At 48.7% G+C, this 24494-nt stretch overlaps 1 protein-coding gene across 4 annotated transcripts in view; it reads left to right on the top strand.

Annotated features, from left to right (window-relative positions):
* The first annotated feature begins 582 nt into the window (after positions 1-582).
* LOC140717725 (neutral alpha-glucosidase AB-like) overlaps positions 583-24494 on the top strand; it is a 105983-nt gene continuing 82071 nt past the window's right edge. For all 4 annotated transcript variants that reach the window (XM_073031413.1, XM_073031412.1, XM_073031410.1 and 1 more), the window contains exons 1-5: positions 583-695; positions 6035-6136; positions 15583-15691; positions 17739-17866; positions 19949-20128. In XM_073031413.1, the coding sequence (XP_072887514.1) occupies positions 667-695; positions 6035-6136; positions 15583-15691; positions 17739-17866; positions 19949-20128 (548 nt within the window). In that variant the 5' untranslated portion in view covers positions 583-666. The remainder of the gene's footprint in view (positions 696-6034; positions 6137-15582; positions 15692-17738; positions 17867-19948; positions 20129-24494) is intronic.

Raw genomic sequence — 24494 nt, 5'->3', positions numbered from 1 at the left:
AACAAATTTCAGGTCACATGCCGGTGATAATAAACCTGATTCTGGTTGAAAGGAGATTTGATAGAGGTATACAAGATTATCAGGGGTATAGATAAGGTGAATGCAAGCAGGCTTTTTTTGGGTCATGGGTTAAGGGTGGAAAGACGAAATATTTAATATTTAATATTTAAATAAGCAGGAACTTCTTCACTCGTTGAGGGTGGACAAGCTGCCTGCGGAAGCGGTTCGATTTCAACTTAAGAGAAGTTTGGATAGGTATAATAGGGATATGGAGGGCGATGGTCCCGGTGCAGGTCGGTGGAATAGGCAGATTAATAGTTGGGCACAGACTGGAGGGGCCGAAGGGCCGGCTTCTATGATAAAAGTGGAAGGTATATAACCGTATCTGCCAATCAAACTTGGGTTGGCCCCCGGGCTGTCAATCACACAGCAGCCAATCAGTCTCAGGTTGACAACCGGCTTGCCAATTGTAAACCCACGCCCCTGGCAACGCGCGAATGGCCAGCCCCCTTCTTCCGTCCCACCTCCGCGCTGACTCCGTCCAATCAGCGGACGCTGACGTGTCGGCGCTGAGAAGCCGAGCGTGGGCGAAAGGGGCGTGGCCCGGCCTGACGCTCAGGTGCGCGCCGACGTCACACAGAGCGGCTTCGAGTGTCGGGGCCCAAGATGGCGGCGCTGGCGGGAGGGCGGCTGAGGTAAAGCGGCCTCGGGTGGTCGGGGAGGGCGGCCGCGGGGCTCGGGAACCGGGGGCCGGAGGGGTGCATGCAGCCCCCTTGCATCGCGTGGGCCTAAGTCCAGGGTCGGGGCGGCCCCATGAGTGCCCGCTTTAATTGCACCTGACGGGGGCCTCGGGGATGCGGCTTCCTGTCCCGCCCGGGAGTCTCTGGCCTCCCCTTGAGCTCCCCCCACCCCCTCCGGCTCTTCCCCCACACTGTATCCCCCCACCTCCCCTCTCCGGAGGGATGGAGGCCGCGGGCTTCATCCTGAGGCCCCCTTTTTCCCGGGGAGGTGGGTGAACAAAAGAGACCCTGCTCCCTGTTCCGGTTTCCAAAGCTCTTGCATCGGTCCACTCGTCCACACTTACAGAGAAGTTCAGGTGCGAGGTGGGGGGCGGGGGGGATACGGAGCGCCACGGTCCCAAGTACTGCTCGATGGGACTAGATAGCACGGACTAGATGGACCGAAGCGCCTGTAGTTGGCTGTTTTCAGCCGAAAAGTTCGTTGGTCTGAGCCCGCCACTTCAAAGAGCCGATGGCTGTGCACTGAAGTAGATCGGATTTATTCCTTGGCAGCCGCATTCAGTTCACTTTTTTTTGTCATGGGTTGCCATGAAGTTCCTTGCTCGTGTGAAACTAAAGGGTGTACGTCTGTGTACTTAACAGGGGTAGAGCGCCTCTTGTCCTTGCCTACCACCTCCACATTCAACACATTATCCCCCCCACACACAGCTTCCGCCATCTCCAGAGGGACCCTACCACTAAACATACCTGTACCCCCCCCCCCCTTTGCTTCTGGGCTTTTTGCAGGGATCGCACCCTGTGAGATCCCCTTGTCTGTCCTTTCCTCCCTCAGTGCTACACCTGCCCCAACACCCCCTCCCTCACATCTATTCAAGGCCCCAAACAGTCCTTCCAGGTGAGGCCGCGCTTCTGCCTGAGGTCTGCTATTGTGTCCAGTGCTCTCGATGAGTCCTCCTCTACGTCGTTGAGACTCTTCGTAAAGTGGGGCACTTCGCCGAGCACTCTGTCTGCCACAAGTGGGACTTCCTGGGGGCCAAACGTTTAAGATGAGGCGGAGGAGCAACACCATGTATTCCGTTTCGGTAGCCCCCAACCTGATGGCATGAACGTCGATTTCTCCTTTCGGTGAAAAAAAAAATCACCTCCCTCTCCCCTCGTCCTCTCATCCCCACTCTAGCCTCTCATCACCTGGCTTCCCTTTCTCCTATGGTCCACTCTCCTCTCCTGTCAGATTCCTTCCTCGCCAGCCCTTTATTATTCCTGGCTTCACCTGTCAGCTTCCAGCTATCCTCCTTCCCCTCCCCCCCCCCCCCACCTTTTTATTCTGGGATCTTCCCCTTTCCTGCTCAGTCCTGTAAAGGGGTCTCGACCCAAAATGTTGACTGTTTATTCATTTCAGTAGATGCTGCCTGACCTGCTGAGTTCCACCAGCATTTTCTGTGTGTGTGTTACTCTGGATTTCCAAATCTCTTGTGTTTATGGTGTAAATCATAATTAGGTTTACTATCACTGGCATATGCCATGAAATTTTTTTAACTTTGCGACAGCAGTACTATGCAATAGAGGAAAAATGGAATTAAGTAAATCTATATATAAAATAGCTGAATAAGTGGTGCAAAAATAGGAATAAAAAAGTAGTGTTCATGGGTTCAATGTCCTTTCAGAAATCAGATGGCAGAGGGGAAGAAGCTGTTCCTGAAACGTTCAGTGTGTGCCTTTAGGGTACTGTAACTCCTCCCTGATGGTAGCTGAGAACGAGGCATGTCCTGGGTGAGGGGGCCCTTAATGATGGACACCACCTTTCTGAGGCATCGCTGGATACTGTGGGGGCTGGTGCCCCTGATGGAGTTGACTGAGTTTACATGTTTCTGCAGCTTACTTCGATCCTGTGCAGCAGACCCCCCCCAACCACCAATATCAGACCAAAAGAGACTGCAGATGCTGGAGCCTGGAGCAATGCACGAAAAGCTGGAGGAACTCAGCAGGTCAGTCAGCACCTATGGATGGAAATGGGCCATTAATGTTTCAGGTTAAAACCCTCCTGGACTAGGTTAAGGGTCTTGACCTGAAACACTGTGGTTTCCCTCTAAAGATGCTGCCTGACCTGCTGAGTTCCTCCATTTTGTCTGTTGCTTCAGTATACAGCCCCGTGCACATGTGTATGTGTGTGTGTGCATAACCTGTGTTTGTCAACCTGGGGTGGAGAGCAGATTTGTAAATCTGGCAGGAGCAAAGGATGTTGGGTATGGTGTGGGACAGGTGGCAGAGAAGGAGTGTTTGGTGCAGTGGGGGGGGAGGGTGGCATGGGTGCAGACACACCCAGCCCAGAAACACCAGGCAACGTCATTTGATTCTAAACAATTGGTTTATTGATCATTATAGAATATCTCTGGTGCTTCCTGCTCCCTCCCCTCTCCCTAACCATGGTTCCCCTCTCCCTGCCCCCTTCCCACTCTCAGTCCACAATAGAGACCCAGATCAGAATCTGGTTTATCACAGATGTCATGAAATGTGGTTTGTGGCAGTACTGTGCAATGCATAAAATTGCTACATACTTGTTATATAACTAGGCAACGTAGTTTTCTAAATATATTTGTGTGTGCCTAAGACTTTTACATAGTACTGTACGTCAGATAGTTTTGTCATTATTAATGCGATATGTTTATTTTTGCTGTTTGCAAATCGGCTATTCTACTTCCTACATTGTAATTTAGGGAACGTGGCTCCTCCTGAGGTTGTGTAAACAGGAGCAGATAGAAAGCAGTACTGGGCCTCCAGCCCGCAAACTTTATCAACCTGCTCCACCATCAGTCTCGCCCTTCCTTTGTGCATAGCCCGTAATCCTCCATTTTTATTTAATCCGTGTCTCTTTTGAAGTCCGTTTGCTCGGTGCTGTGTAGTATCGCGTGGGCGATCGTGGTCCTCGGCCGTGATTGTTCTTGGCAAAATCTTTCTACAGCAGCGGCTTGCCGTTGCCGTCTTCTGGCCAGTGTCTTTACAGGACGGGTGAGCCCAGCCATTATCAATACTCTTCAGAGATTGTCTAGCCTGGCGTCAGTGGTCGCAGAACCAGGACTTGTGATCTGCACCGGCTGCTCGTACGACCACTCACCACCTGCCCCCTACGGCTTCACGTGACCTGATCCGGAGCTGGGGGGGGTGGGGGGGGGGAAAGGAAGGAACACTAAGAAGGTGCTACGCCTTGCCCAAAGGTGACCTGCAGACTAGCGGAGGGAAGGAGTATCTCGCGCCTCCTTTGGTAGAGATGTATCTCCACCCTGACACCCAAGTCTACCTAAGAGTCTCTACCACCAACATAAAGAATTAATTTATTTAGAGATACTGTGCGGAACAAGCCCTTCCTGCCTCTCGAGTCATGCTGCCCTGGGACGCACCTATTTAACGCTAGCCTAATTACAGGACAGGTTAGGATACACCCAAGCAACAGGTTAACCTCCTAACTGGCACGTCGTTGAACCGCGGGAGGAACCCCACGCAATCACGGGGAGAACATACAGTCTCCTTACAGACGGCGGTGGAATTGAACCCCTCGGTTCTGCAATAACATTACGTCCACCCTCCCACCCCGTCTTGTTAGAATAACACGCATTATCCCTGTGGGTCTGAGAAAGAAACGAAATGGTCAGCAGGTCGGGCAGCAGCTGCGGAGAGGGAAGCAGTTAACACTTCTATCGATGCTGCCTGGCCTGAGTGTTCCTGACGGTTTCTTCCGGATATCGCTGCAACGGCTCTCCAGTTGGGTCCTGTCCAGACTGTGAAGTCAGTGGGCAGCTCTGAAGCTCTGAGTTCTGTGTAGAAGGGGCTGAGGACTTATTTCGGAGGGAAGCTAGAGAAAGAGCTTCCACTAATGTTTTTCTCAGGACTCTGGAGGTGGAACATTCCCCTTTACTTGAGGTTATTCAACCCGTCGAAATCATCGTGGCTTCCAGAAGCTGCGCTCCCCGCATGGCCGCGTTACAAGCCCTTCAGCTCGCGGGCGGTGAGCGTGTGGAATGAGCTGCCAGCGCAAGAGGTTTTAGAGAACTTTTAGATGGGTACATGGGTCGTAGGGGTACGGAGGGCTGTGGTCCCGGTGCGGGTCGATGGGAGTAGGCCGTTTAAGTGGTTTTGGCACGGACTAGATGGGCTGAAGGGCCTGCTTCTGTGCTGTACTTCTCTCTGACGCACGAGTACAGCCAAACGAAACAGCGTTCTTCTGGGGCCCAGCACCAACAGTCACACACAGCACATTTGGAACATACAGTTACAGCAGCAGAATACATACAGCCTGCCTCTATCACACCCCGGCAGCACGTTCCATGTACCCACCACTCTGTGTAAAGACAAAACCTAGCTCTGGCTGTCTGCTTGGTCTGTGCCACTTATCGTCTGTCCACCTCTCACGTGCCGTCCACTCCCCGTTGCTCCTCCTTGCCACTGACACCGGGAGTAAGTACTCACGTGCTGGCACGTCTTTAGAGCGTTGGAGGAGACCATAACTTCGTGAGGGAGCTTGCACAGTCACAGGGAAACATTTAAACGTCATGCAGGTGGTGCCCTGGGTCAGGACTGAATCCATTTTGCAGACTGCTGCCTCATGGCGGCATCAAAGTGGTGCGGGAGGATTACCACCATCCCGAAGCAGATTGGGGTCAGAATCAGGTTTCATATCAGTGACACGTAGGCACGGTGGGAAATCTGTTGTTTTTGCAACAGCAGTACTGTGAAATATACTGAGCCAATTGTCAAAAGTTCCAATAAATACTACAAAAAGAGAGCAAAATAGCGAGGTGGTGTTCACCGTTTCATTGGCCGTTCGGAAATCTGATGGTAGAGGGGAAGAAGCTGTTCCTGAGTCACTGACGGTGTGGCTTCAGGCTTCCGTACCTCCTCCCTGATGGTGGCAATGAGAAGAGGACATGTCCTGGGTGACAGAAGTCCTTAATGGTGGACCCAATGTAGAGACTATTTACTTTTTATACGTAGATCTGCCTGACTTGTTGAATTCCTCCAGCATTTTGCGTCTGTTCCCTTGGAGAGTTACTCATGTTTCTCCTCTGTCCTGGGCCAGACTTTTCAAGTTGCCCCCAGGTGTCGCCCAGAGATAACATCTTTGGAGCTTCTGTTGGCGTTTCTGTAGCTCTGGGTTTTTACAGATTTGGGATTTCTAGCTCCGTGCCCAACCCTCCTCCTTTCACGGCCAGGCTTGAGACTGTCCACGGCTGAGTTACGGAGGGAAGGCTGTCGTCATTTTGCACTGTATGGTCTAATTTTTAAACTTGTTTCCCTTTCAGCCTCCGGCAGGTACTACTGGCCTGGGTGACTCTTTATATTGCCACGACAGAAGCTGTAGACAGAAGTAACTTTAAAACCTGTGAACAAAGCTCATTCTGCAGGTGAGTGCTGAGTAATTCCACCGAGTGTTTCCCTCAAATTATTTATTGTTCTCTTTGGGCGCCCTGGTAACAAAACAGCGTGACGCTAGCGCGGCCCGGGGAGTTCAACTCTGACGTCCTCTGTGAGGAGTCTCTGTGTATCCTTCCTGTGGAATGCGTGGGGCTTTCTCCGTGTATTCCGGTTCCCTCTCCAAGGACGCGGTTAATTGGTCATTGTAAATTGCCACAAGGTTAGCCTGGGTTTATATCAGGGGTGGCTGTGCACCGCGGCGCGAAGGACTACTCCACACTGTCCCAGTGAAATAAATGATGCGAGCCTTCCGCAGCTTGGTCTGCATACTTTTGACAGCGGTAACTAGATAAAATTTCACATCTCCTAGTGAAAGGCCCGTGTACCTGTGACGTAGAGCGAAGAAACAATATGATTTGGCGATATGAAACAATATGAGTCAGCTGCACCTTTCCTCATTCCCTGTCACGCCCACTGTTGAACTTGAACACGCATGAAGTCATTACCCACGCGAGGTCATCAACTGCCTAAACGCAGTGATACCCTCGCGCCAGGGATCACTGGTTGACCTTGGGTAACTGGCCGCCTGTAAAAGCTACCTAGCTGCAATCTACTGAAAGTCATCCCTCGAGCCAAACTTTTGTTGGCCGATAGATCCTACCTACCTACCGGGGGGGCCCTGTCGCACTCCTCCTCTCCTCGCTCTCTGGACTGTGACTGCCGTGGCCCCGGCACGGGAGCCTCCAGCTCTTACCTCGTCCTCTCACCCCACCCATGACCAGCCCCATCTGGCGGCAGGCAGGAGGCTGGAGTTCGGGCCCGGAGGCTGTCTAATGAGGCAATGAAAACTGCTTCGGCACCTTAAGTCCAAGCACCCCGCACTTAAAGATTTTTGAGCGGAAAAAACGTGAGCAAGCAGGACAGAAGCAAGTGTTAGAGCCACGAAAACTAAATTGCGGAATAGACTGGACATAAGGAACCCCCTTTGAGTATTGCTCTCTCCCATCACCCCTCGTTGGGACCATCTTGTTGCAGGGAAACAAGCCCAGGGCTCCTACTGATTCAGCGGTATTGGTGTGTTGCAATGATTTTATATGTTCACACGAGCAAAATATGCGCTGAGTGTTTAATATTAAATTCATTAGATAAACCCTTTTAGAAACGAAATTGAGTGTATTAGCCACTTATGAGTGACTTACCACCTTTATTCTGGTCGTGATTAACAACCCCCCCCCCCCCCCCCCCCACCGTCAGCCGGTCCGCAAGAATATTGTCAATATTAAACTGGTGTCCGCGGTGCAAAAACGGTTGGTGACCCCTGACGTAGAGCGCCTGGTATACCACTCCTTTAATGCATTCACCCTCTCTCACGCAGACATTGCACTGTTGTTGTGCTGAGTGCTCGCACTTGAACGCCGTACCTGGCGTATTCTCATATAAAGGGTTGGCTGTACGGTGTACGCGGTGGGACATTCCATTTCTTTAGTAACGCAAAAACGTGTATGTGTTGCTTGTATCCTGTATTTAAGGGAGATGCTTCTATTTATTTTGTAACGTGATTGTACCTACATAGTGGGCTGCATCATATTCTGACTCTTGTGTAGTCTGAAGTTGACTTTGATGGTGTGTCCTGGTGCCTAATAAACAGGGCTCGTCACTCTCGGTGAGAGAGAGAGTTCCAGGCTGCCGGGAGTTCACACTGGACAATGTTTAGAGCTGTTAATGTATTTTCTGGCAGATAACATTTTATAAATATTGGCAACGGTCACTAGTTTTTGGAAGTTTGATTTTGACACACCTAATACACACCTTTGCCCAGAAGTGCTAAGTGACTCCAGCCACTTGTCCTTTGGTCATAACCCCACGTATTTAACAGCAACCGATTAATTTACTACCCTGTACCTCTTTGGGATGTGGGAGGGAACCGGAGCACCCGGAGGAAAGTCACGTGACCACGGGGAAAACACACAACCTCCTTACAGACAGTGGTGGGAATTGGACCCAGCAGCTGACTCTGTAATCACACTGCTGATTATTGCTTCACTACCATGCGGAGGTTTGGAATACTAGATTTTCGGAGAGAATCATTGTCCCACTTCCCTATCCCAACCAGCACTGGTCTGGGACGCTGTAATAGTGTTACACTAACCGCCATGCTACTATCGAACGTGAGTGAACATTGTCTCAGTGCCTCAGACTCTTGTTCCTCATTTCCTTTTGGGAAATCTCTTCATTAACCTTCATTAACCAAACTGGCGTTTGGTGACATTTAAGTGTTGTAATCCTGTGATGCTCCTCGTTACAATCCAGAGGCAAATCACTCAGCCGTTTCCTGGGATGCGAGGGTTGTGCTGTCACATGTGGCTAAAGAAATTGAAAACTATATTCTTAGGGGTGAAAAAGGAGGTATGATCTTAATGGATTCTCAGAATCAGACTTAATATCACCGACATATGTCGTGAAATATGTTGTCCTTGCATCAGCAGTACAATGCAATACATGATAGAACAATGTGAATCACAGTAAATATATATATTTATATTAAATAGTGCAATTAAATAGAAATTAAAAAAGTAGTGAGGCAGTGTTCATGGGTTCGATGTCCAGTCACAGATCAGATGGCAGAGGGGAAGAAACTGTTCCTGAATCATTGAGTGTGTGTCTTCAGGCTCCTGTACCTCCTCCCTGATGGCAGAGGGGAAGAAGCTGTTCCTGAATCGCTGAATGTGTGCCTTCAGGCTCCTGTACCTCCTCCCTGATGGCAGAGGGGAAGAAGCTGTTCCTGAATCGCTGAGTGTGTGTCTTCAGGCTCCTGTACCTCCTCCCTGATGGCAGAGGAGAAGAAGCTGTTCCTGAATCGTTGAGTGTGTGCCTTCAGGCTCCTGTACCTCCACCCTGATGGCAGAGGGGAAGAAACTGTTCCTGAATCGTTGAGTGTGTGTCTTCAGGCTCCTGTACCTCCACCCTGATGGCAGAGGGGAAGAAGCTGTTCCTGAATCGTTGAGTGTGTGTCTCCAGGCTGCTGTACCTCCTCCCTGATGGCAGAGGGGAAGAAGCTGTTCCTGAATCGTTGAGTGTGTGTTTTCAGGCTCCTGTACCTCCACCCTGCTGGTAGCAATGAGAAGAGGGCATGTCCTGGGTGATGGCTGCTGCCTTTTTGAGGCGCCGCTCCTTGAAGGCTGGTGCGGACGTAGGGTAGATGTTGAAGATGTAGTACTAGTGTGATCACTCGAGTCGAGTATGATGTTCTCCTGAGGGGTTGTCTGTTGGTGGGTCCTCGGGTAGTTGTAGAGGCCAGCCCGGGTTCCACTTCCCGTTGCCGTCCCGACAGTTTCGTCCACGCCTCCTCTTGTGGCACAATGAGGCCGCCTTCTGGGTGGAGGAGCAGAACCTTATATTCCATCTGTGTGGTATGAATATCAATTTCTCCTTCCATTTAAAACAATGTTTACCTTCTCACCCACCCCCCCTCTATTTCCCACTCTAGGCTCTTACCTCTTCTCACCTGCCTGTCACTTCCCCCTGGGTCCCCTCCTCCTTCCCTTTCTCCTACAGTCCACTCACCACTCAAGTCAGATTCCTTCTTCTCCAGCCCTTTTCCTTTCCCACCCACCTGGCTTCGCCTTTTGCATTCTAGCTATCTTCTCCCCCCTTTTTCTTAGCTGGAGTTTTCCCCCTGACCAGCGTGTTGTGTGTGTTGCTCGGGTGCAGTGCGGGCAAGACTAAGTGGCCGTTGCGGCTAGTGGTCGGGTCTTTTGGTTGTTCAGTCTCTCCTTCCGCAGTTCTCTGCGGTGATTGCTATCGTAACGCAGCTCCCTCTTGAACAGATTTCACCCAGTGTATCTGTTAAGTGCAGTGTGTTTCGATGCTAATGTTTGAACTTCTTCAGGCTGATTTTAGTGTTATCTTTGAAGTGTTTCGCTGAACTTCCTTCAACTGGGAGTAAAGTATCTGTTTGGGTGGGTGGGGTGGGGAACGAGTTAAGCATCCGATTGTTACAGAATACTTACGGCACGGTACTGATCCTTTGGCACATGGTGTTGTACCACCTGGCATAACTCTACTCTATCAATCTAACCCTTCCATGCTTCACAGCCCATAACTCTCCATTCCTTTTTAAAAACATTGCTCTGCCTGTCTAAGATGTCCCTGTTCTATCAGCCTTTACCACCAACCCTTCAAGTTACCCAGCGTTCTGTGTCTGTGTGTAGTGAGACAAACACCGACCTCTGGGATCTCCTTTAAAGATGTGTGGATCATGGTGTTTTGAGGTTCTAATTAACCTGCTGTATGCCAGACTCTTTCTGAGGAGAGAATTTTAACTTTTCTGTGCAGGACCTAAATCATGATGAAGTTTCTGGGGAGGCAGTTTTGACGGAGATATGCAAGAGGGGCTTGGGCTCAGCAGTATTCAGAAATTGAATTCCACACACCCACTACCCTCTGTGTATATAAAACCTACGTCTTTATTCCCTGGAGTGTAGGAGAATGAGGGGAGATTTGATAGAGGTGTATAAAATTATGATGGGTATAGATAGAGTGAATGCAAGCAGACTTTTTCCACTGAGGCCAGGGGAGGAAAAAAACCAGAGGTCATGGGTTACGGGTGAAGGGGGAAAAATGTAAAGGGAACATTAGGGGGGGCTTCTTCACACAGAGAGTGGTGGGAGTGTGGAATGAGCTGCCAGATAAAGTGGTAAATGCGGGCTCACTTTTAACATTTAAGGAAAACTTGGACAGGTACATGGATGAGAGGTGCGTGGGGGGGATATGGTCCAGGTGCAGGTCAGTGGGACTAGGCAGAAAAATGGTCCGGCACAGCCAAGAAGGGCCAAAAGGCCTGTTTCTGTGCTGTAATGTTCGATGGTTCCAGACCAGTTGTATTATCCATCTGAATCTTGGCCATGGTCGTTAGTCTTTCAACCCTTGTGCTCGTTTGTTCATTACACGCTGTGTTGTACGAGATGGCCGATCATGGTCTTCCTATGATTGTGTTTCAGCAAATTTTTCTCCATCACCACCTACTGGATAGTGTCTTTTGCAAGACAGGTGACTCCCCCCCCCCCCCCCCCCCCCCCCCCCCCCCCAACCACTGACGGCGTCAGTGGTCGCATAAACCAGGACTTGCGATGTGCACCGGCTGCTCATATGACCATTTTCCACCAGCTCTCATGGCTTCTCGTGACTGAGCAGGTGCTACACCTTGTCCAAGGGTGACTCTACAGGCTAGCGGAGGGAAGGCACCTTACATCTCCTGTGGTAGAGTCGTACCTCCACCTCACCCTTCTGCTCACTGACCTGAATTGCAACCCCTCTAGTTTTATTGTTCTTTCCCTGCTAAGGTTTCGTCCTGGGACTCCATCTGTCCCCGTCTCCGCGGTCTGTCCGTCAAGATCCTCCCTCCTGCTTGCCCGCTCCCTGCTCAACTTCTTGCAGTTATCCCACCTTCTGCCTGGTCCGTGAACTCTGGAGTTACTTGCTGGATTTCTTTCTTTCTTTTATAGACAATAGACAATAGGTGCAGAAGTAGACCATTCGGCCCTTCGAGCCTGCACCGCCATTTTGAGATCATGGCTGATCAACTACTATCAATACCCGGTTACTGCCTTGTCCCCATATCCCTTGATTCCCCTATCCATAAGATACCTATCTAGCTCCTTCTTGAAAGCATCCAGAGAATTGGCCTCCACTACCTTCCGAGGCAGTGCATTCCAGACCCCCACAACTCTCTGGGAGAAGAAGTTTTTCCTTAACTCTGTCCTAAATGAACTACCCCTTATTCTCAAACCATGCCCTCTGGTACTGGACTCTCCCAGCATCTGGAACATATTTCCTGCCTCTATCTTGTCCAATCCCTTAATAATCTTATATGTTTCAATCAGATCCCCTCTCAATCTCCTTAATTCCAGCGTGTACAAGCCCAGTCTCTGTAACCTCTCTGCGTAAGACAGTCCAGATATCCCAGGAATTAACCTTGTGAATCTACGCTGCACTTCCTCTACAGCCAGGATGTCCTTCCTTAACCCTGGAGACCAAAACTGTACACAGTACTCCAGGTGTGATCTCACCAGGGCTCTGTACAAATGCAAGAGGATTTCCTTGCTCTTGTACTCAATTCCTTTTGTAATAAAGGCCAACATTCCATTAGCCTTCTTCACTGCCTGCTGCACTTGCTCATTCACCTTCAGTGACTGATGAACAAAGACTCCGAGATCTCTTTGTATTTCTCCCTTACCCAACTCTACACCGTTCAGATAATAATCTGCCTTCCTGTTCTTACTCCCAAAGTGGATAACCTCACACTTATTCACATTAAACGCCATCTGCCAAGTATCTGCCCACTCACCCAGCTATCCAAGTCACCCTGAATTCTCTTAACATCCTCATCACATGTCACACTGCCACCCAGCTTAGTATCATCAGCAAATTTGCTGATGTTATTTTCTATGCCTTCATCCAAATCGTTAACGTAAATGGTAAACAGCTGTGGTCCCAATACTGAGCCCTGTGGCACCCCACTAGTCACCACCTGCCATTCCGAGAAACACCCATTCACCACTACCCTTTGCTTTCTATCTGCCAACCAGTTTTCTATCCATGTCAATGCCTTCCCCCCGATGCCCTGAGCTTTGATTTTACCCACCAATCTTCTATGTGGGACCTTATCAAATGCCTTCTGAAAATCGAGGTACACTACATCCACAGGATCTCCCCCGTCTAACTTCCTGGTTACATCCTCGAAAAAACTCCAACAGATTAGTCAAGCATGATTTACCCTTGGTAAATCCATGCTGGCTCGGCCCAATCCTATCACTGCTATCTAGATATGCCCCTATTTCATCCTTGATAATGGACTGTAGCATCTTTCCCACCACCGATGTCAGGCTGACAGGTCGATAGTTCTCTGTTTTCTCCCTCCCTCCTTTCTTAAAAAGTGGGAAAGCATTAGCCATTCTCCAATCCTCAGGAACTGATCCTGAATCTAAGGAACATTGGAAAATGATTACCAATGCATCCGCAATTTCCAGGGCCACCTCCTTTAGTACCCTAGGGTGCAGACCATCTGGACCTGGGGATTTGTCAGCCTTCAGTCCCATCAGTCTTCTCATCACCATTTCCTTCCTAATGTCAATCTGTTTCATTTCCTCTGTTACCCTATGTCCTTGGCCCATCCATACATCTGGGAGATTGCTTGTGTCTTCCCTAGTGAAAACAGATCTAAAGTACTCATTAAATTCTTCTGCCATTTCTCTGTTTCCCATAACAATTTCACCCAATTCATTCTTCAAGGGCCCAACATTGTTCTTAACTATCTTCTTTCTCTTCACATACCTAAAAAAGCTTTTGCTATCTTCCTTTATATTCCTGGCTAGCTTGCGTTCGTACCTCATTTTTTCTCCCCGTATTGTCTTTTTAGTTAAGTTCTGTTGTTCCTTAAAAACTTCCCAATCATCTGTCCTCCCACTCACCTTAGCTCTGTCATATTTCCTTTTTTTTAATGCTATGCAATCTCTGACTTCCTTTGTCAACCACTGTGGCCCCTTTCCCCCCTTTGAATCCTTCCTTCTCTGGGGGATGAACTGATTTTGCACCTTGTGCATTATTCCCAAGAATACCTGCCATTGCTGTTCCACTGTCTTTTTTGCTAGGCTATCCGTCCAGTCAACTTTGGCCAGCTCCTCCCTCATGGCTCCATAGTTTCCCCTGTTCATCTGCAACACTGACACCTCCGAGCTGCCCTTATCCTTGTCAAATTGCAGATAAAAGCTTATCATATTGTGATCACTACCTCCTAATGGCTCCTTTACTGCGAGATCGCTTATCAAATCCTGTTCATTACATAACACTAAATCCAGAATAGTCTTGTCCCTGGTCGGCTCTCGTACAAGCTGTTCCAAGAATGCATCCCGTAGGCACTCTACAAACTCCCTATCCTGTGGTCCAGCACCAACCTGATTCTCCCAGTTCACCTGCATGTTGAAATCCCTCATAACTACTGCGACATTACCTTTGCCACATGCCAATGTTAACTCCCTATTCAACTTGCGCCCAATATCCATGCTACTGTTTGGTGGCTTGTAGACAACACCCATTTGGGTCCTTTTGCCCTTACTGTTCCTCAGTTCTATCCACAGAGACTCTACTTCTCCTGACCCTATGTCCCCCCTTGCAAAGGACTGAATCTCATTCCTCACCAACAGGGCCACCCCACCCCCCTCTGCCCACATTTCTGTCCCTACGATAGCACGTATACCCTTGTACATTCATTTCCCAGGTCTGATCTCCCTGCAGCCATGTCTCCATTATCCCAACAACATCATAGTTACCCATTCGCACCTGGGCTTCAAGCTCATCCGCCTTATTTCTGACACTTCGTGCATTCAGATATAGAATTTTTAGCCCATTTCTCCTCTCTCTGTTTGAATTGCTGCCTATTGTGCTTAACCCAGCTCCCCGAACTCCCATCGAGCTATACGCCCCTAGAATTTTGATGTCCTTCCTAAATTTACTTATTCTTTCAACACATTTAACTCCATGTTCCGTCAGACCATCCCTCTGTACATGAGTCCTCCTTATCACTTGTTCCGCCCCACCTTCCTCTACTACACACTTAATACAACTTAATTTATGTTGGAGGTACAGCAGGGTAACAGGCCCTTCTAGCCTAACGATCTCACACTGCCCACGTGACCGTTCAGCCTCTGAAACAGTGCGACTTTGGAATGTGGGAGGAGCCCGGAGCACCCGGAGGAGGCTCACAGAGTCAGGGAGAGAAAACGTATGAACACTCTAGTAGGGTTACACTAACTGTTATACCACTCACACCGTACCATACTGATTTCCTCCCTCCTCCTTGTTAATACCGACCTCAGAGTAAATTTATTATCTAAGTACATACATCCACTCTCTCAACCGGCGGTACGTGTAGTCGTCACAGACTGGGGTCTTCCCTGGTTACAGTGGGTGACCGTGACGTCTTCTGTGCCTCGTCGTGCCCTTCGCTCTCCACGGGGCGTTACAGAACCGGCTTCCTGGCTGTTGGGTCTCACTGGGAATCTCATCCGTCCAGTCCACATGGAGCTGACTTCGCATGCTGGTACGGGCACGTCCCTGTCTACCCTCAGCCGGTTTAGCCCGCCTGTCGAAGCGGTGTACCGGGGTATGGCCGCTGTCGCACGCAGACAGCTGCTTGGAGCCGCAATGAGAGTCGAGTGTGTGGTGCGGTGGGGTCGGAGGGTGAGCAAGCTGCCCCGGAATGGACACGACAAGCCCTTTCACCAGAGGTGCTGCCCTCTCCCTGGACACCCCATACACCCCAAATAAAAGAATGTACATAAATATGTATGTCGTTGTAGAGAAAGAGATCAAAATGGGTCAAGATACTTGATAGCTTCTGGTGCTCGATAATAAAGCCTTTCTTTTCCATCCTTTCCAGGCGGCAGAGGAACATTAAGCCAGAAAATTCTCCCTATCGAGCGCTGCTCAACTCCTTGGAGGTGTCTGAGAAAAACATCAAGCTGCAGATAATTAATGAAGTCAGTAAGGTGAGTGCTTATTCAGAGCGTGGACAAAGCGGGCCACGCTAACATTCTGGGATTTGTGAGATTGGGGTGGGGGGGGGGGCACGGTCATGTATCATTGGCACCACGATAGCATTGCAGTTAGCACGAGGCGACCGAGTGCAGAATTCAGTTCCGGCATCCTGTGTAAGGAATTCTGTGCATCCTTCCTGCCCGTCTGTGGATTTTCTCTGGGTAATTGGGTCGTTGTAAATTGCTGCGTGATTAGACCAGGCGTTAAATCGGTGAGGTGCCGGGCGGTACGGCTCAGTGGGCTGGTATCTCCTGTTAAATAGATGTAATAAATTAATTACGGCAACACACCTGCAGATTTTCTCATGTGTACCTTTTGTGCTTTTGCTGTATTGTTTGCTTCAGTGGGAGCCTGTCTCCCAGGGAAAACAAAACAGCCGTTGCCCAGCTAACCTGGGAGAGTGACCAACTCTATAAATTTTACAGGCCCTTTGAGTGGCTGGGTTAGGTCCTTCACTTTTTAGTACCTACGACCACTGATCGGGGTTCGATTCCCGCCCACTGTCTGTTAAGGATTTTGTGCGTTGTCCTGGTGACCGTCCTCTGGGTGCTCCAGTTTCCAAAAACAAATGGTTGGGCTTCATGAGTTGTGGGCATGCTATGTTGGTGCCAGAAAGTTGGCAACACTTCCAGGCTGCAACCAGCACGATCCTCGCTGGTTTGATTTGACGCAAGCGATGCATTTCACTGTTTGTCTCGATGTACATGTGACAATCATATCTCTTTAGAAGTACCCTTTTTTTAAAAATAAAGAGGCCTTTCTGCCCGCAATATTGTGCCATCCTTTTGATCTACTCTAAAATCAATCTAACCCTTCCCCCCCCCCCCCCCCATTTTTCTATCATTCATGTGCCTCTTTGAGAGTCTCTTAAATGCCCTAATGGGGTGACGGGCAGGAGATATGTCTCTTTCAAAGGAGGTGTAAGCTGCTGCTTCCCTTCCACTAGCCTGCAGGTCACCCTTGGACAACGTGTAGCAGCAACTTAGCTTCCCCCCCCCACCCCCCCAAATCAGGATCACGAGAAGCCATGGGAGCAGGTGGTGGATGGTTGTACAAGCAGCTGGTGTATATCACAAGTCCTGGTTAGGCGACCACTGACAGCAGGCAGACAATCTCTGAAGAGCATTGAAAAGAGCTGGGGTGGGGGGGGGGGGGGTCACCCATCTTGTAAAGACACTGTGCAGAAGGAGGTAATGGTAAACCACTTCCATGCAAAAATTTGCCAAGATCAGTCATGGTCAGTAGACCAGGCATGTCGTACGACACGGCACAGAACGACTTTCATGTCTATATTTCCTCTACCACCACTGCTGACAGGGCATTCCACGCACCCACCACTCTCTGTGTGTAAGGAAAAAGAAACAAATTACCTCTGACATCCCCCCTGTACGTTCCTCAAATCATCTTAAAATTATATCTTCACCCTGGGAAAAGGTCTCTGTTATCTTGTACACCTTTCACCTTCCTTCGCTCCCAAGAGAAAAACCCTAACTCACTTAACTGTATTCAAAAGACATGTTCTCCAATCTAGCCAGCATCCTGGTAAATCTCCTCTACACCCCCTTCTTAAACTTCCTCATTCACCCTATAGTGAGGCGACTAGAACTGAACACAATATTCCCAGTGGGGTCTATTATAGAGCAGTCATTGAATGCAGTCCCCTATCTAATGAAGGCCCACACACCGATGCCTCTCTAATCACCCTGTCCTCTTTTTGGGATGGTTTACCATCTCTTGTTATTTCCTCCTCTTGGTATCCATTTGGGCAAAGCCTTCAGGTCAGGGAATAATTGATTAAAAATAGCGCTGAGGACGAGCGATGTTACCATGCTTAACTTCTGCATGTGGAGCGGCGTCCTGTCGAGCAAAGGGCAAGAGCTGGGGGAAGGGGTGGATATTACTTCCAGTCACACCTGACTGCACCTTACAGTGCCACCGTGTGGGTGTTCAACACTGATTTCAGTATGCGTGTGTGTGTGTGTCTGTGCACTTTCGCAGGTTCCTCTATTACTTGAAGTGTACGGTCTACAAGGAAATATGACCAGGATTAAAATTAACGAGCTGATTCCGTTGAAACCCAGATATGAGGTCCAAGATGTATTAATACGAGATCCACCTACTGTACCGTAAGTCTTATATATTGTTAATCTCTGCTTTTTTTTTTTAAAAAAATCCTCTGTTCGTATACAGTAATCTGCAAAAGACTTGGGCACCCTAGATCTTTTTTTGTATATGGATTCAGATGGTTCGGCCTCCAGAACCCTGATCTCAACATCATCGAGACTGGGGTTACCTGGAGAGACAGAAGCAAGCGAGGCAGCCAAAGTCTGCAGAACTGTGGCAAGTTCTCCAAGATGCCTGGAACAACCTTCAGGCCGATTTTCTTAAGAACTGCACAACGGGGAAGTTTTATAAGAAAAATTTGTAGGAAAGTCCTCCCAAGATTAGTCCCAGTACATCACGGGTAAAGCCTTTGCAGCTATCGAGGACATCTACGTGAAATGCTGTTGTAGGACAGCACGAACCCTAATCAGTTATCTGCACCACCCAGCCCATGCTCCCGTAGTGTACGGCCGGTTGCCCCCACCACCCCATTACTGCCATCGAGTAGAAGGTACAAGAGCCCCGGGATTCTCACTGCCAGGTTCAGGAGCAGTTCATCAACCATCAGGCTCTTGAACCAAAAGGGATAACCACACTCACTTGCCCATGCATTGAGATGTTCCCACAACCAATGATCTCACTTTAAGGACTCTTTATCTCATGTCCTCAGAGTCTGCCCGGCGCATCACTGTGAAAGGTTTTCTCAAGCATCTTGTGGGGATGGGTTGAGCGTCCTTTAACCCATAAGACATAGGTCATGAAATTTGCTTTTGCAGCAGCAGTGCAGCGCGATGCATAAAATCACGACAGTCTTGTGCAAAAGTCTTAGGCACCCTAGCTATGTATTTGTGCCTCTGACGTTTGCAGAGTACTGTAGGTTAACTGATCATTGTAAATTGTCCCGCGATTAGGCGAGGACTGAACCGAGGGGTTGCTGCGACGTTGCAGCCTGAAGGACGGGATGTGGGCTGCCCTGTTTCTCAATAAATAAGTGATCAATATCTGCCCTCGAGTTGACAAGCACTGGATCAATGTAACTCGACTCTCTGACTTCACCAGCGAACTCCAGACTCCCCGCCGCCTCTCCTCTATTAATCACAGTCTCCACCCCTCGGCTAAGAGAAATCGGCCCTTCCTCTTCGCTCTGTCTACATAACTTTCTACATTTCTTTCCGGACAACCCCGGCACGCCCAGCCTTCCGTCACGGCCACAGTTCTCTTGGCAGTGTCCCCGTGAAACTGCTCCGCAGGCTCCCTTTGGAAATTCGGCTCCCAGTGCGAGTGAGGTGATGCCTCCCCAGGGGATCGTGGCCACAATGGCTAACGCTGAGGTGCTTCTGGCGGGTAAATGCAAGCAGGGTTTTTCCCACTGAGGCTGGGTGGGACTCCGAACCAGAGAAAGATGAAATATTACAGGGGAGCATATACCCACATCTGAAAGTTTATCAGCTGACACCTGTATGAGAATTGGAACCAGACAGATGGTTGCCCAACTATAACAGATCAGTAATCCCCTGAAAGTGTCGTTACAGCTAGATAGGGCCATTTAAAAGAAAAGTGCTTTTGGCATAGTGCCCTTCATAGATCAGAGTATTGAGTAGAGGAGTTGGGATGTTATGTTGAAGTTGGTGAGGCCTAATTTGGAGTATTGTGAACAGGAAAGATGTAAATAAGATTGAAAGCGTGCAGAGAAAATCTACAAGGATGTTTGCCGGGACTTCAGGACTGAGTTATAGGGAAAGGCTGAACGGGTTAGGGCTTTACTTCCTGGAGCGCAGGGGAGTGAAGGGAGAGTTGATAGATGATGGATAAGTACAAGCAGGCCTTACCCACTGAGGCTGGATGAGACTTAGAACTAAGGTCAAGGGTGATAGGTGAAATATTTAAAGGGAACATGAGGGGGGAACTTATTCACTTGGAGGGTGGTGAGAGTGTGGAACGAGCTGCCAGCGTAAGCGGTGGATGTGGGCTCGATTTCAACATTTAAGAGAAGTTTGGATAGGGTGGGGGGGGGGGGGGTATGGCAGGTGGGTCAATGGGCCTGTTTTCAGTGCCCTACTGTTGTATGACTCTAACTCTTGCCTTGCTTGGGTTTGGGTTTGCAGCCTGACAGTCCTTGGCAAGGACGAGAGCAGCCTGGAGCTGGGCTTCAACAACAATCTGTACAAGCTGATCATCACCTCCAAGCCGTTCCGGATGGACATCATGGCCGGCAACGGGCTGCTGCTGAGCGTAAACTCGCGTGGGCTGATGGTGTTCGAGCACTTACGCAAGCAGAAGGACTCGTGAGTACCTGAGCTGCCAGTGTTAACACTAAACAGGTGGGGGGGAAAATTCACCACTTCCTCCTCCTCCCTCTCCCCCCCCCTCCCCCCCTTCGGAGCGAAGGCAGACAATTCTCTGTTACTTTCTGCTTCTGTTGCCTATGTTCTGTTCCACTGTTAGAACAACTGAATTTTTCATTTAAATTCAAACAGCCCAAAATCTTTGAATGTTTCTTTCCCACCTCTTGCCTGTTGTAACCTGGATACTATCTAACCACTTTACCATTAGACCTTAAGATATAAGGAGTCTGCTCCGTCATTCCATCATGGCTGATTTATTATCCTCCTTAACCCCATTCTCCTGCCTTCTCCCCTTAACCTTTGACACCCTGACTAATCAAGTACCTATCAATCTCTGCTTTAAATATTCCCAGTGACCTGTGCCTCCACAGCCATCTGTGGCATTGAATTCCACAGATTCACCACCCTCTGGATAAAGGAATTCCTCTTCATTTCTGTTCTAAAGGGATGTCCCTCTATTCTAAGGCTGTTTTCCTCTGGTCCTAGACTCCCCCATTGCAGGAAACATCCTCTCCAAGTCCACTCTGAACTTTCAGTTTTCGATAGATTTCAATAAGATCTCCTGACTTTCTTCTAAACTCCAGTGAGTACAGGCCTAGAGCCATCAAACACTCCTCATACGTTCATAAGATCATCAGACAGGAGCAGAATTAGGGTATTCAGTCCATCAACTCTGCTCCGCCATTGCATCATGGCAGATCCCAGACCCCACACAGCCCCATATACCTGCCTTCTCGCCATATCCTTTGAGATAGATAGATAGATACTTTATTCATCCCCATGGGGAAATTCAACTTTTTTTCCAATGTCCCATACACTTATTGTAGCAAAACTAATTACATACAATACTTAACTCAGAAAAAATATGATATGCATCTAAAATCACCCTCTCAAAAAGCATTAATAATAGCTTTTAAAAAGTTCTTAAGTAATTTACTTAAATACATTGAGTCCTAACCCCGGCACTTTAACATATATTACTCCTGGCGGTTGAATTGTAAAGCCGAATGGCATTGGGGAGTATTGATCTCTTCATCCTGTCTGAGGAGCATTGCATCGATAGCAACCTGTCGCTGAAACTGCTTCTCTGTCTCTGGATGGTGCTATGTAGAGGATGTTCAGGGTTTTCCATAATTGACTGTAGCCTACTCAGCGCCCTTCGCTCTGCTACCGATGTTATACTCTCCAGTACTTTGCCCACGACAGAGCCCGCCTTCCTTACCAGCTTATTAAGACGTGAGGCGTCCCTCTTCTTAATGCTGCCTCCCCAACACGTCACCACAAAGAAGAGGGCGCTCTCCACAACTGACCTATAGAACATCTTCAGCATCTCACTACAAACATTGAATGACGTCAACCTTCTAAGAAAGTACAGTCGACTCTGTGCCTTCCTGCACAAGGCATCTGTGTTGGCAGTCCAGTCTAGCTTCTCGTCTAACTGTACTCCCAGATACTTGTAGGTCTTAACCTGCTCCACACATTCTCCATTAATGATCACTGACCGATCGATGCCCTGACCGATCAGGGAACAATCGGTTTCCGCTGTACTTATACCCAAGGACTTGTCTTCCATTGCAGTCTGTGGCAGAGCATTCTACAGATTCACTACTTGCTGGCTTAAAAAAAACCTTACCTCTATTTTAAAAGATTGAGGCGGTGCCCTGTAGTTTTGGATACCTTCGCCACATCCACACATCCTCTCCACATCCACCCTATCTAGTCCGTTCAACATTTGGTAGATTTCAGTGAGATCCCCTGTGTTCTTCTAAATTCCAGTGAGTACAGGCCCAAAGCTGCCAAACGCTCCTCATATGTTAACCCCTTCATTCTTGGAATCATTCTCATGAACCTCCTCTGGACTCTCTCCAATGACAACACATCCTTTCTGAGATATGGGACCCAAAACTGTTGACAATACTCCAAGTGCGGCCTGACTAGTGTCTTATAAAGCTTCAGCATTATCTCCTTGCTTTTATATTCTATTCCCCTTGAAATAAATGCCAACATTGCATTTGCTTTCTTTACCACAGACTCAACCTGTAAATTAACCTTCTGGGAGTCTTGCACAAGGATTCCCAAGTCCCTCAGCACCTCTGATGTTTGAACCTTCACCCCATTTAAATAATAGTCCGCACTATTGTTCCTTTTACCAAAATGCATTACCACACTGAACATATCTACGGAAGTTGATCATTTCCTGATCGGTCAGGGCATGAAAGGATATGGGGAGAAGGCAGGTGTATGGGGTTGAGTGGGATCTGGGATCAGCCATCATGGAATGGCAGAGCAGACTCGATGGGCTGAATGGTCTAATTCTGCTCCTATGTCTGATGGTCTTAATACATTACCCAACACTATTCCATCTGCTACTTTTTTTGCCCATTCTCCCAATTTGTCTAAGTCCTGCGGCAATCCCATTGCTTCCTCAGCACTACCTACCCCTCCACCTACCTTTGCATCATCTGCAAACTTTGCCACAGAGCCATCAATTCCATTATCCAAATCATGGACAAACAGTGTGAAAAGTTGTGATCCCAGTATTGACCCCTGTGGAACATCACTAGTCACTGGCAGCCATCCAGAAAAGGGTCCTTTTATTCCCACTCGCTGCCTCCTGCCTGTCAGCCATTCCTCTGTCCATGCCGGTATCTTTCCTGTAATGCTATAGGATTTTATCTTGTTTCGCATCCTCGTGTGTGGCACCTTATCAAATGGCTTCTGAAAATCCAAGTAAATGACATCCACTGCCTCCTCTCAAAGAATTCTTAACAGATTTGTCAGACGAGATTTCTCTTTACAGAAACCATACTGACTTTGACTAATTTTATTATTAGTCTCCAAGTACCCTGAAACCTCATCCTTAATAATAGACTCCAGCACTTTCCCAACCACTGAGGTTAGGATAACTGGCCTTAATTTCTTCCCTTTTGCCTTTCTTCCTTCTTGAAGAGCGGGGTGACATTTGCAATCTTCCAGTCCTCTGGGACCATGCCAGAATCAAGTGATTACTGAAAGATCACGGCCAATGCATCTGCTATCTCTTCAGCAACCTCTCTCAGGACTCTGGGATGTAGTCCATCTGGTCCAGGTGACTTACTCACTTTAAGACCTTTGAGTTTGCCAAGCACATTTTCCTTTATAATAGCAATGACACTTACTCCTGCACCCTGACACTCACGGAGCTCATGCCCCAATGAAGACTGATGCAAAGTACTTATTAAATTCATCCCCCATTTCCTCTATCTCACCAGCATCACTTTCCTGCGGTCCAATCTACGGAGGAGACCAAGCGGAGGCGGGTAGGCTGTTTAGCCTCCGAAACCTGCTCTACCATCCCGTAACAAAGCTGAACTTTTACCCCAGTGCCACTTCCCGGCACATTCCCTGATTCCCTTCAAAAACCTGTAGAGTCATAGAGCGATATTCGTGAACGTACAACAGGCCTTTCAGCCTACAATGTTGTTACGGACTTTTGTACTTACCCCAAGATCAGGCTAACCCTTCCCTCCTATATAGCCTTCCATTTTTCTTTCATCCACTTAGTAAATCTCCTCTGCACCCTGTCTAAAGCTTTTACATCCTTCCTGTAATGAAGAATGCATTGGAAGTAATTGGTCAGGTAGCAGAGATACTCTAGATGTGGCTTAACCAGAGTTTTATTTTAAAAAAACGTACAAACGTTGGAGGAACTCAGCAGGTCAGGCAGCATCTATGGAAAAGAGTAGATAGTCCGCGTTTCGGGCTGGTGTTTTAAAACAGCAAGATTTCGACCCAAAACGTTGATAATTCCTTTCCGGGCCCACAGACGAGGCTCGAGCTCCACGTTCTTCCAGCACGTTGATTGTTGTTCCAGATTCCAGTATCTGTGCTCTCTTGTGGAACATAGAAGTGTACAGGCCCCTTCAGCCCACAGTGTTGTACTTCACTGCCCGTAACGTTGCTGACATTTAGAACAGCACTGGACATTTTCCATCTGTCCGTCCTGGGTTGGACACAGAAATAGAAGGATTCTTCATCGCTGTTTCCGTAACAGTTTTGTTTTTTGGACCAGTCAGGGTTGTTAGCCCTGAGCTGAGCCCCCAAACTGGGAGGAGCAGTGGACCACTCCTGGTCTGACCTCTACCCTTTGACCTGCTTGGCGTGGGTGACCCTACCGGGGCCAAAGCACAAGCCCCGACTCCGGTCATCATAACTCTCCAAGTCACTGAGGCACGCCAGCCTCCAAACCCCACAACAAGGTTGTGCTCCTCTTGGAGGTCACCATGTTGTGCCAACATTTTAACCTACTCCAAGATCGATCGAACCC

This window comes from Hemitrygon akajei, chromosome 28 (genome assembly GCF_048418815.1).
Source record: "Hemitrygon akajei chromosome 28, sHemAka1.3, whole genome shotgun sequence".
Classification (NCBI taxonomy): Eukaryota; Metazoa; Chordata; class Chondrichthyes; order Myliobatiformes; family Dasyatidae; genus Hemitrygon; species Hemitrygon akajei.
This window is presented reverse-complemented; position numbering and strand designations above follow the sequence as displayed.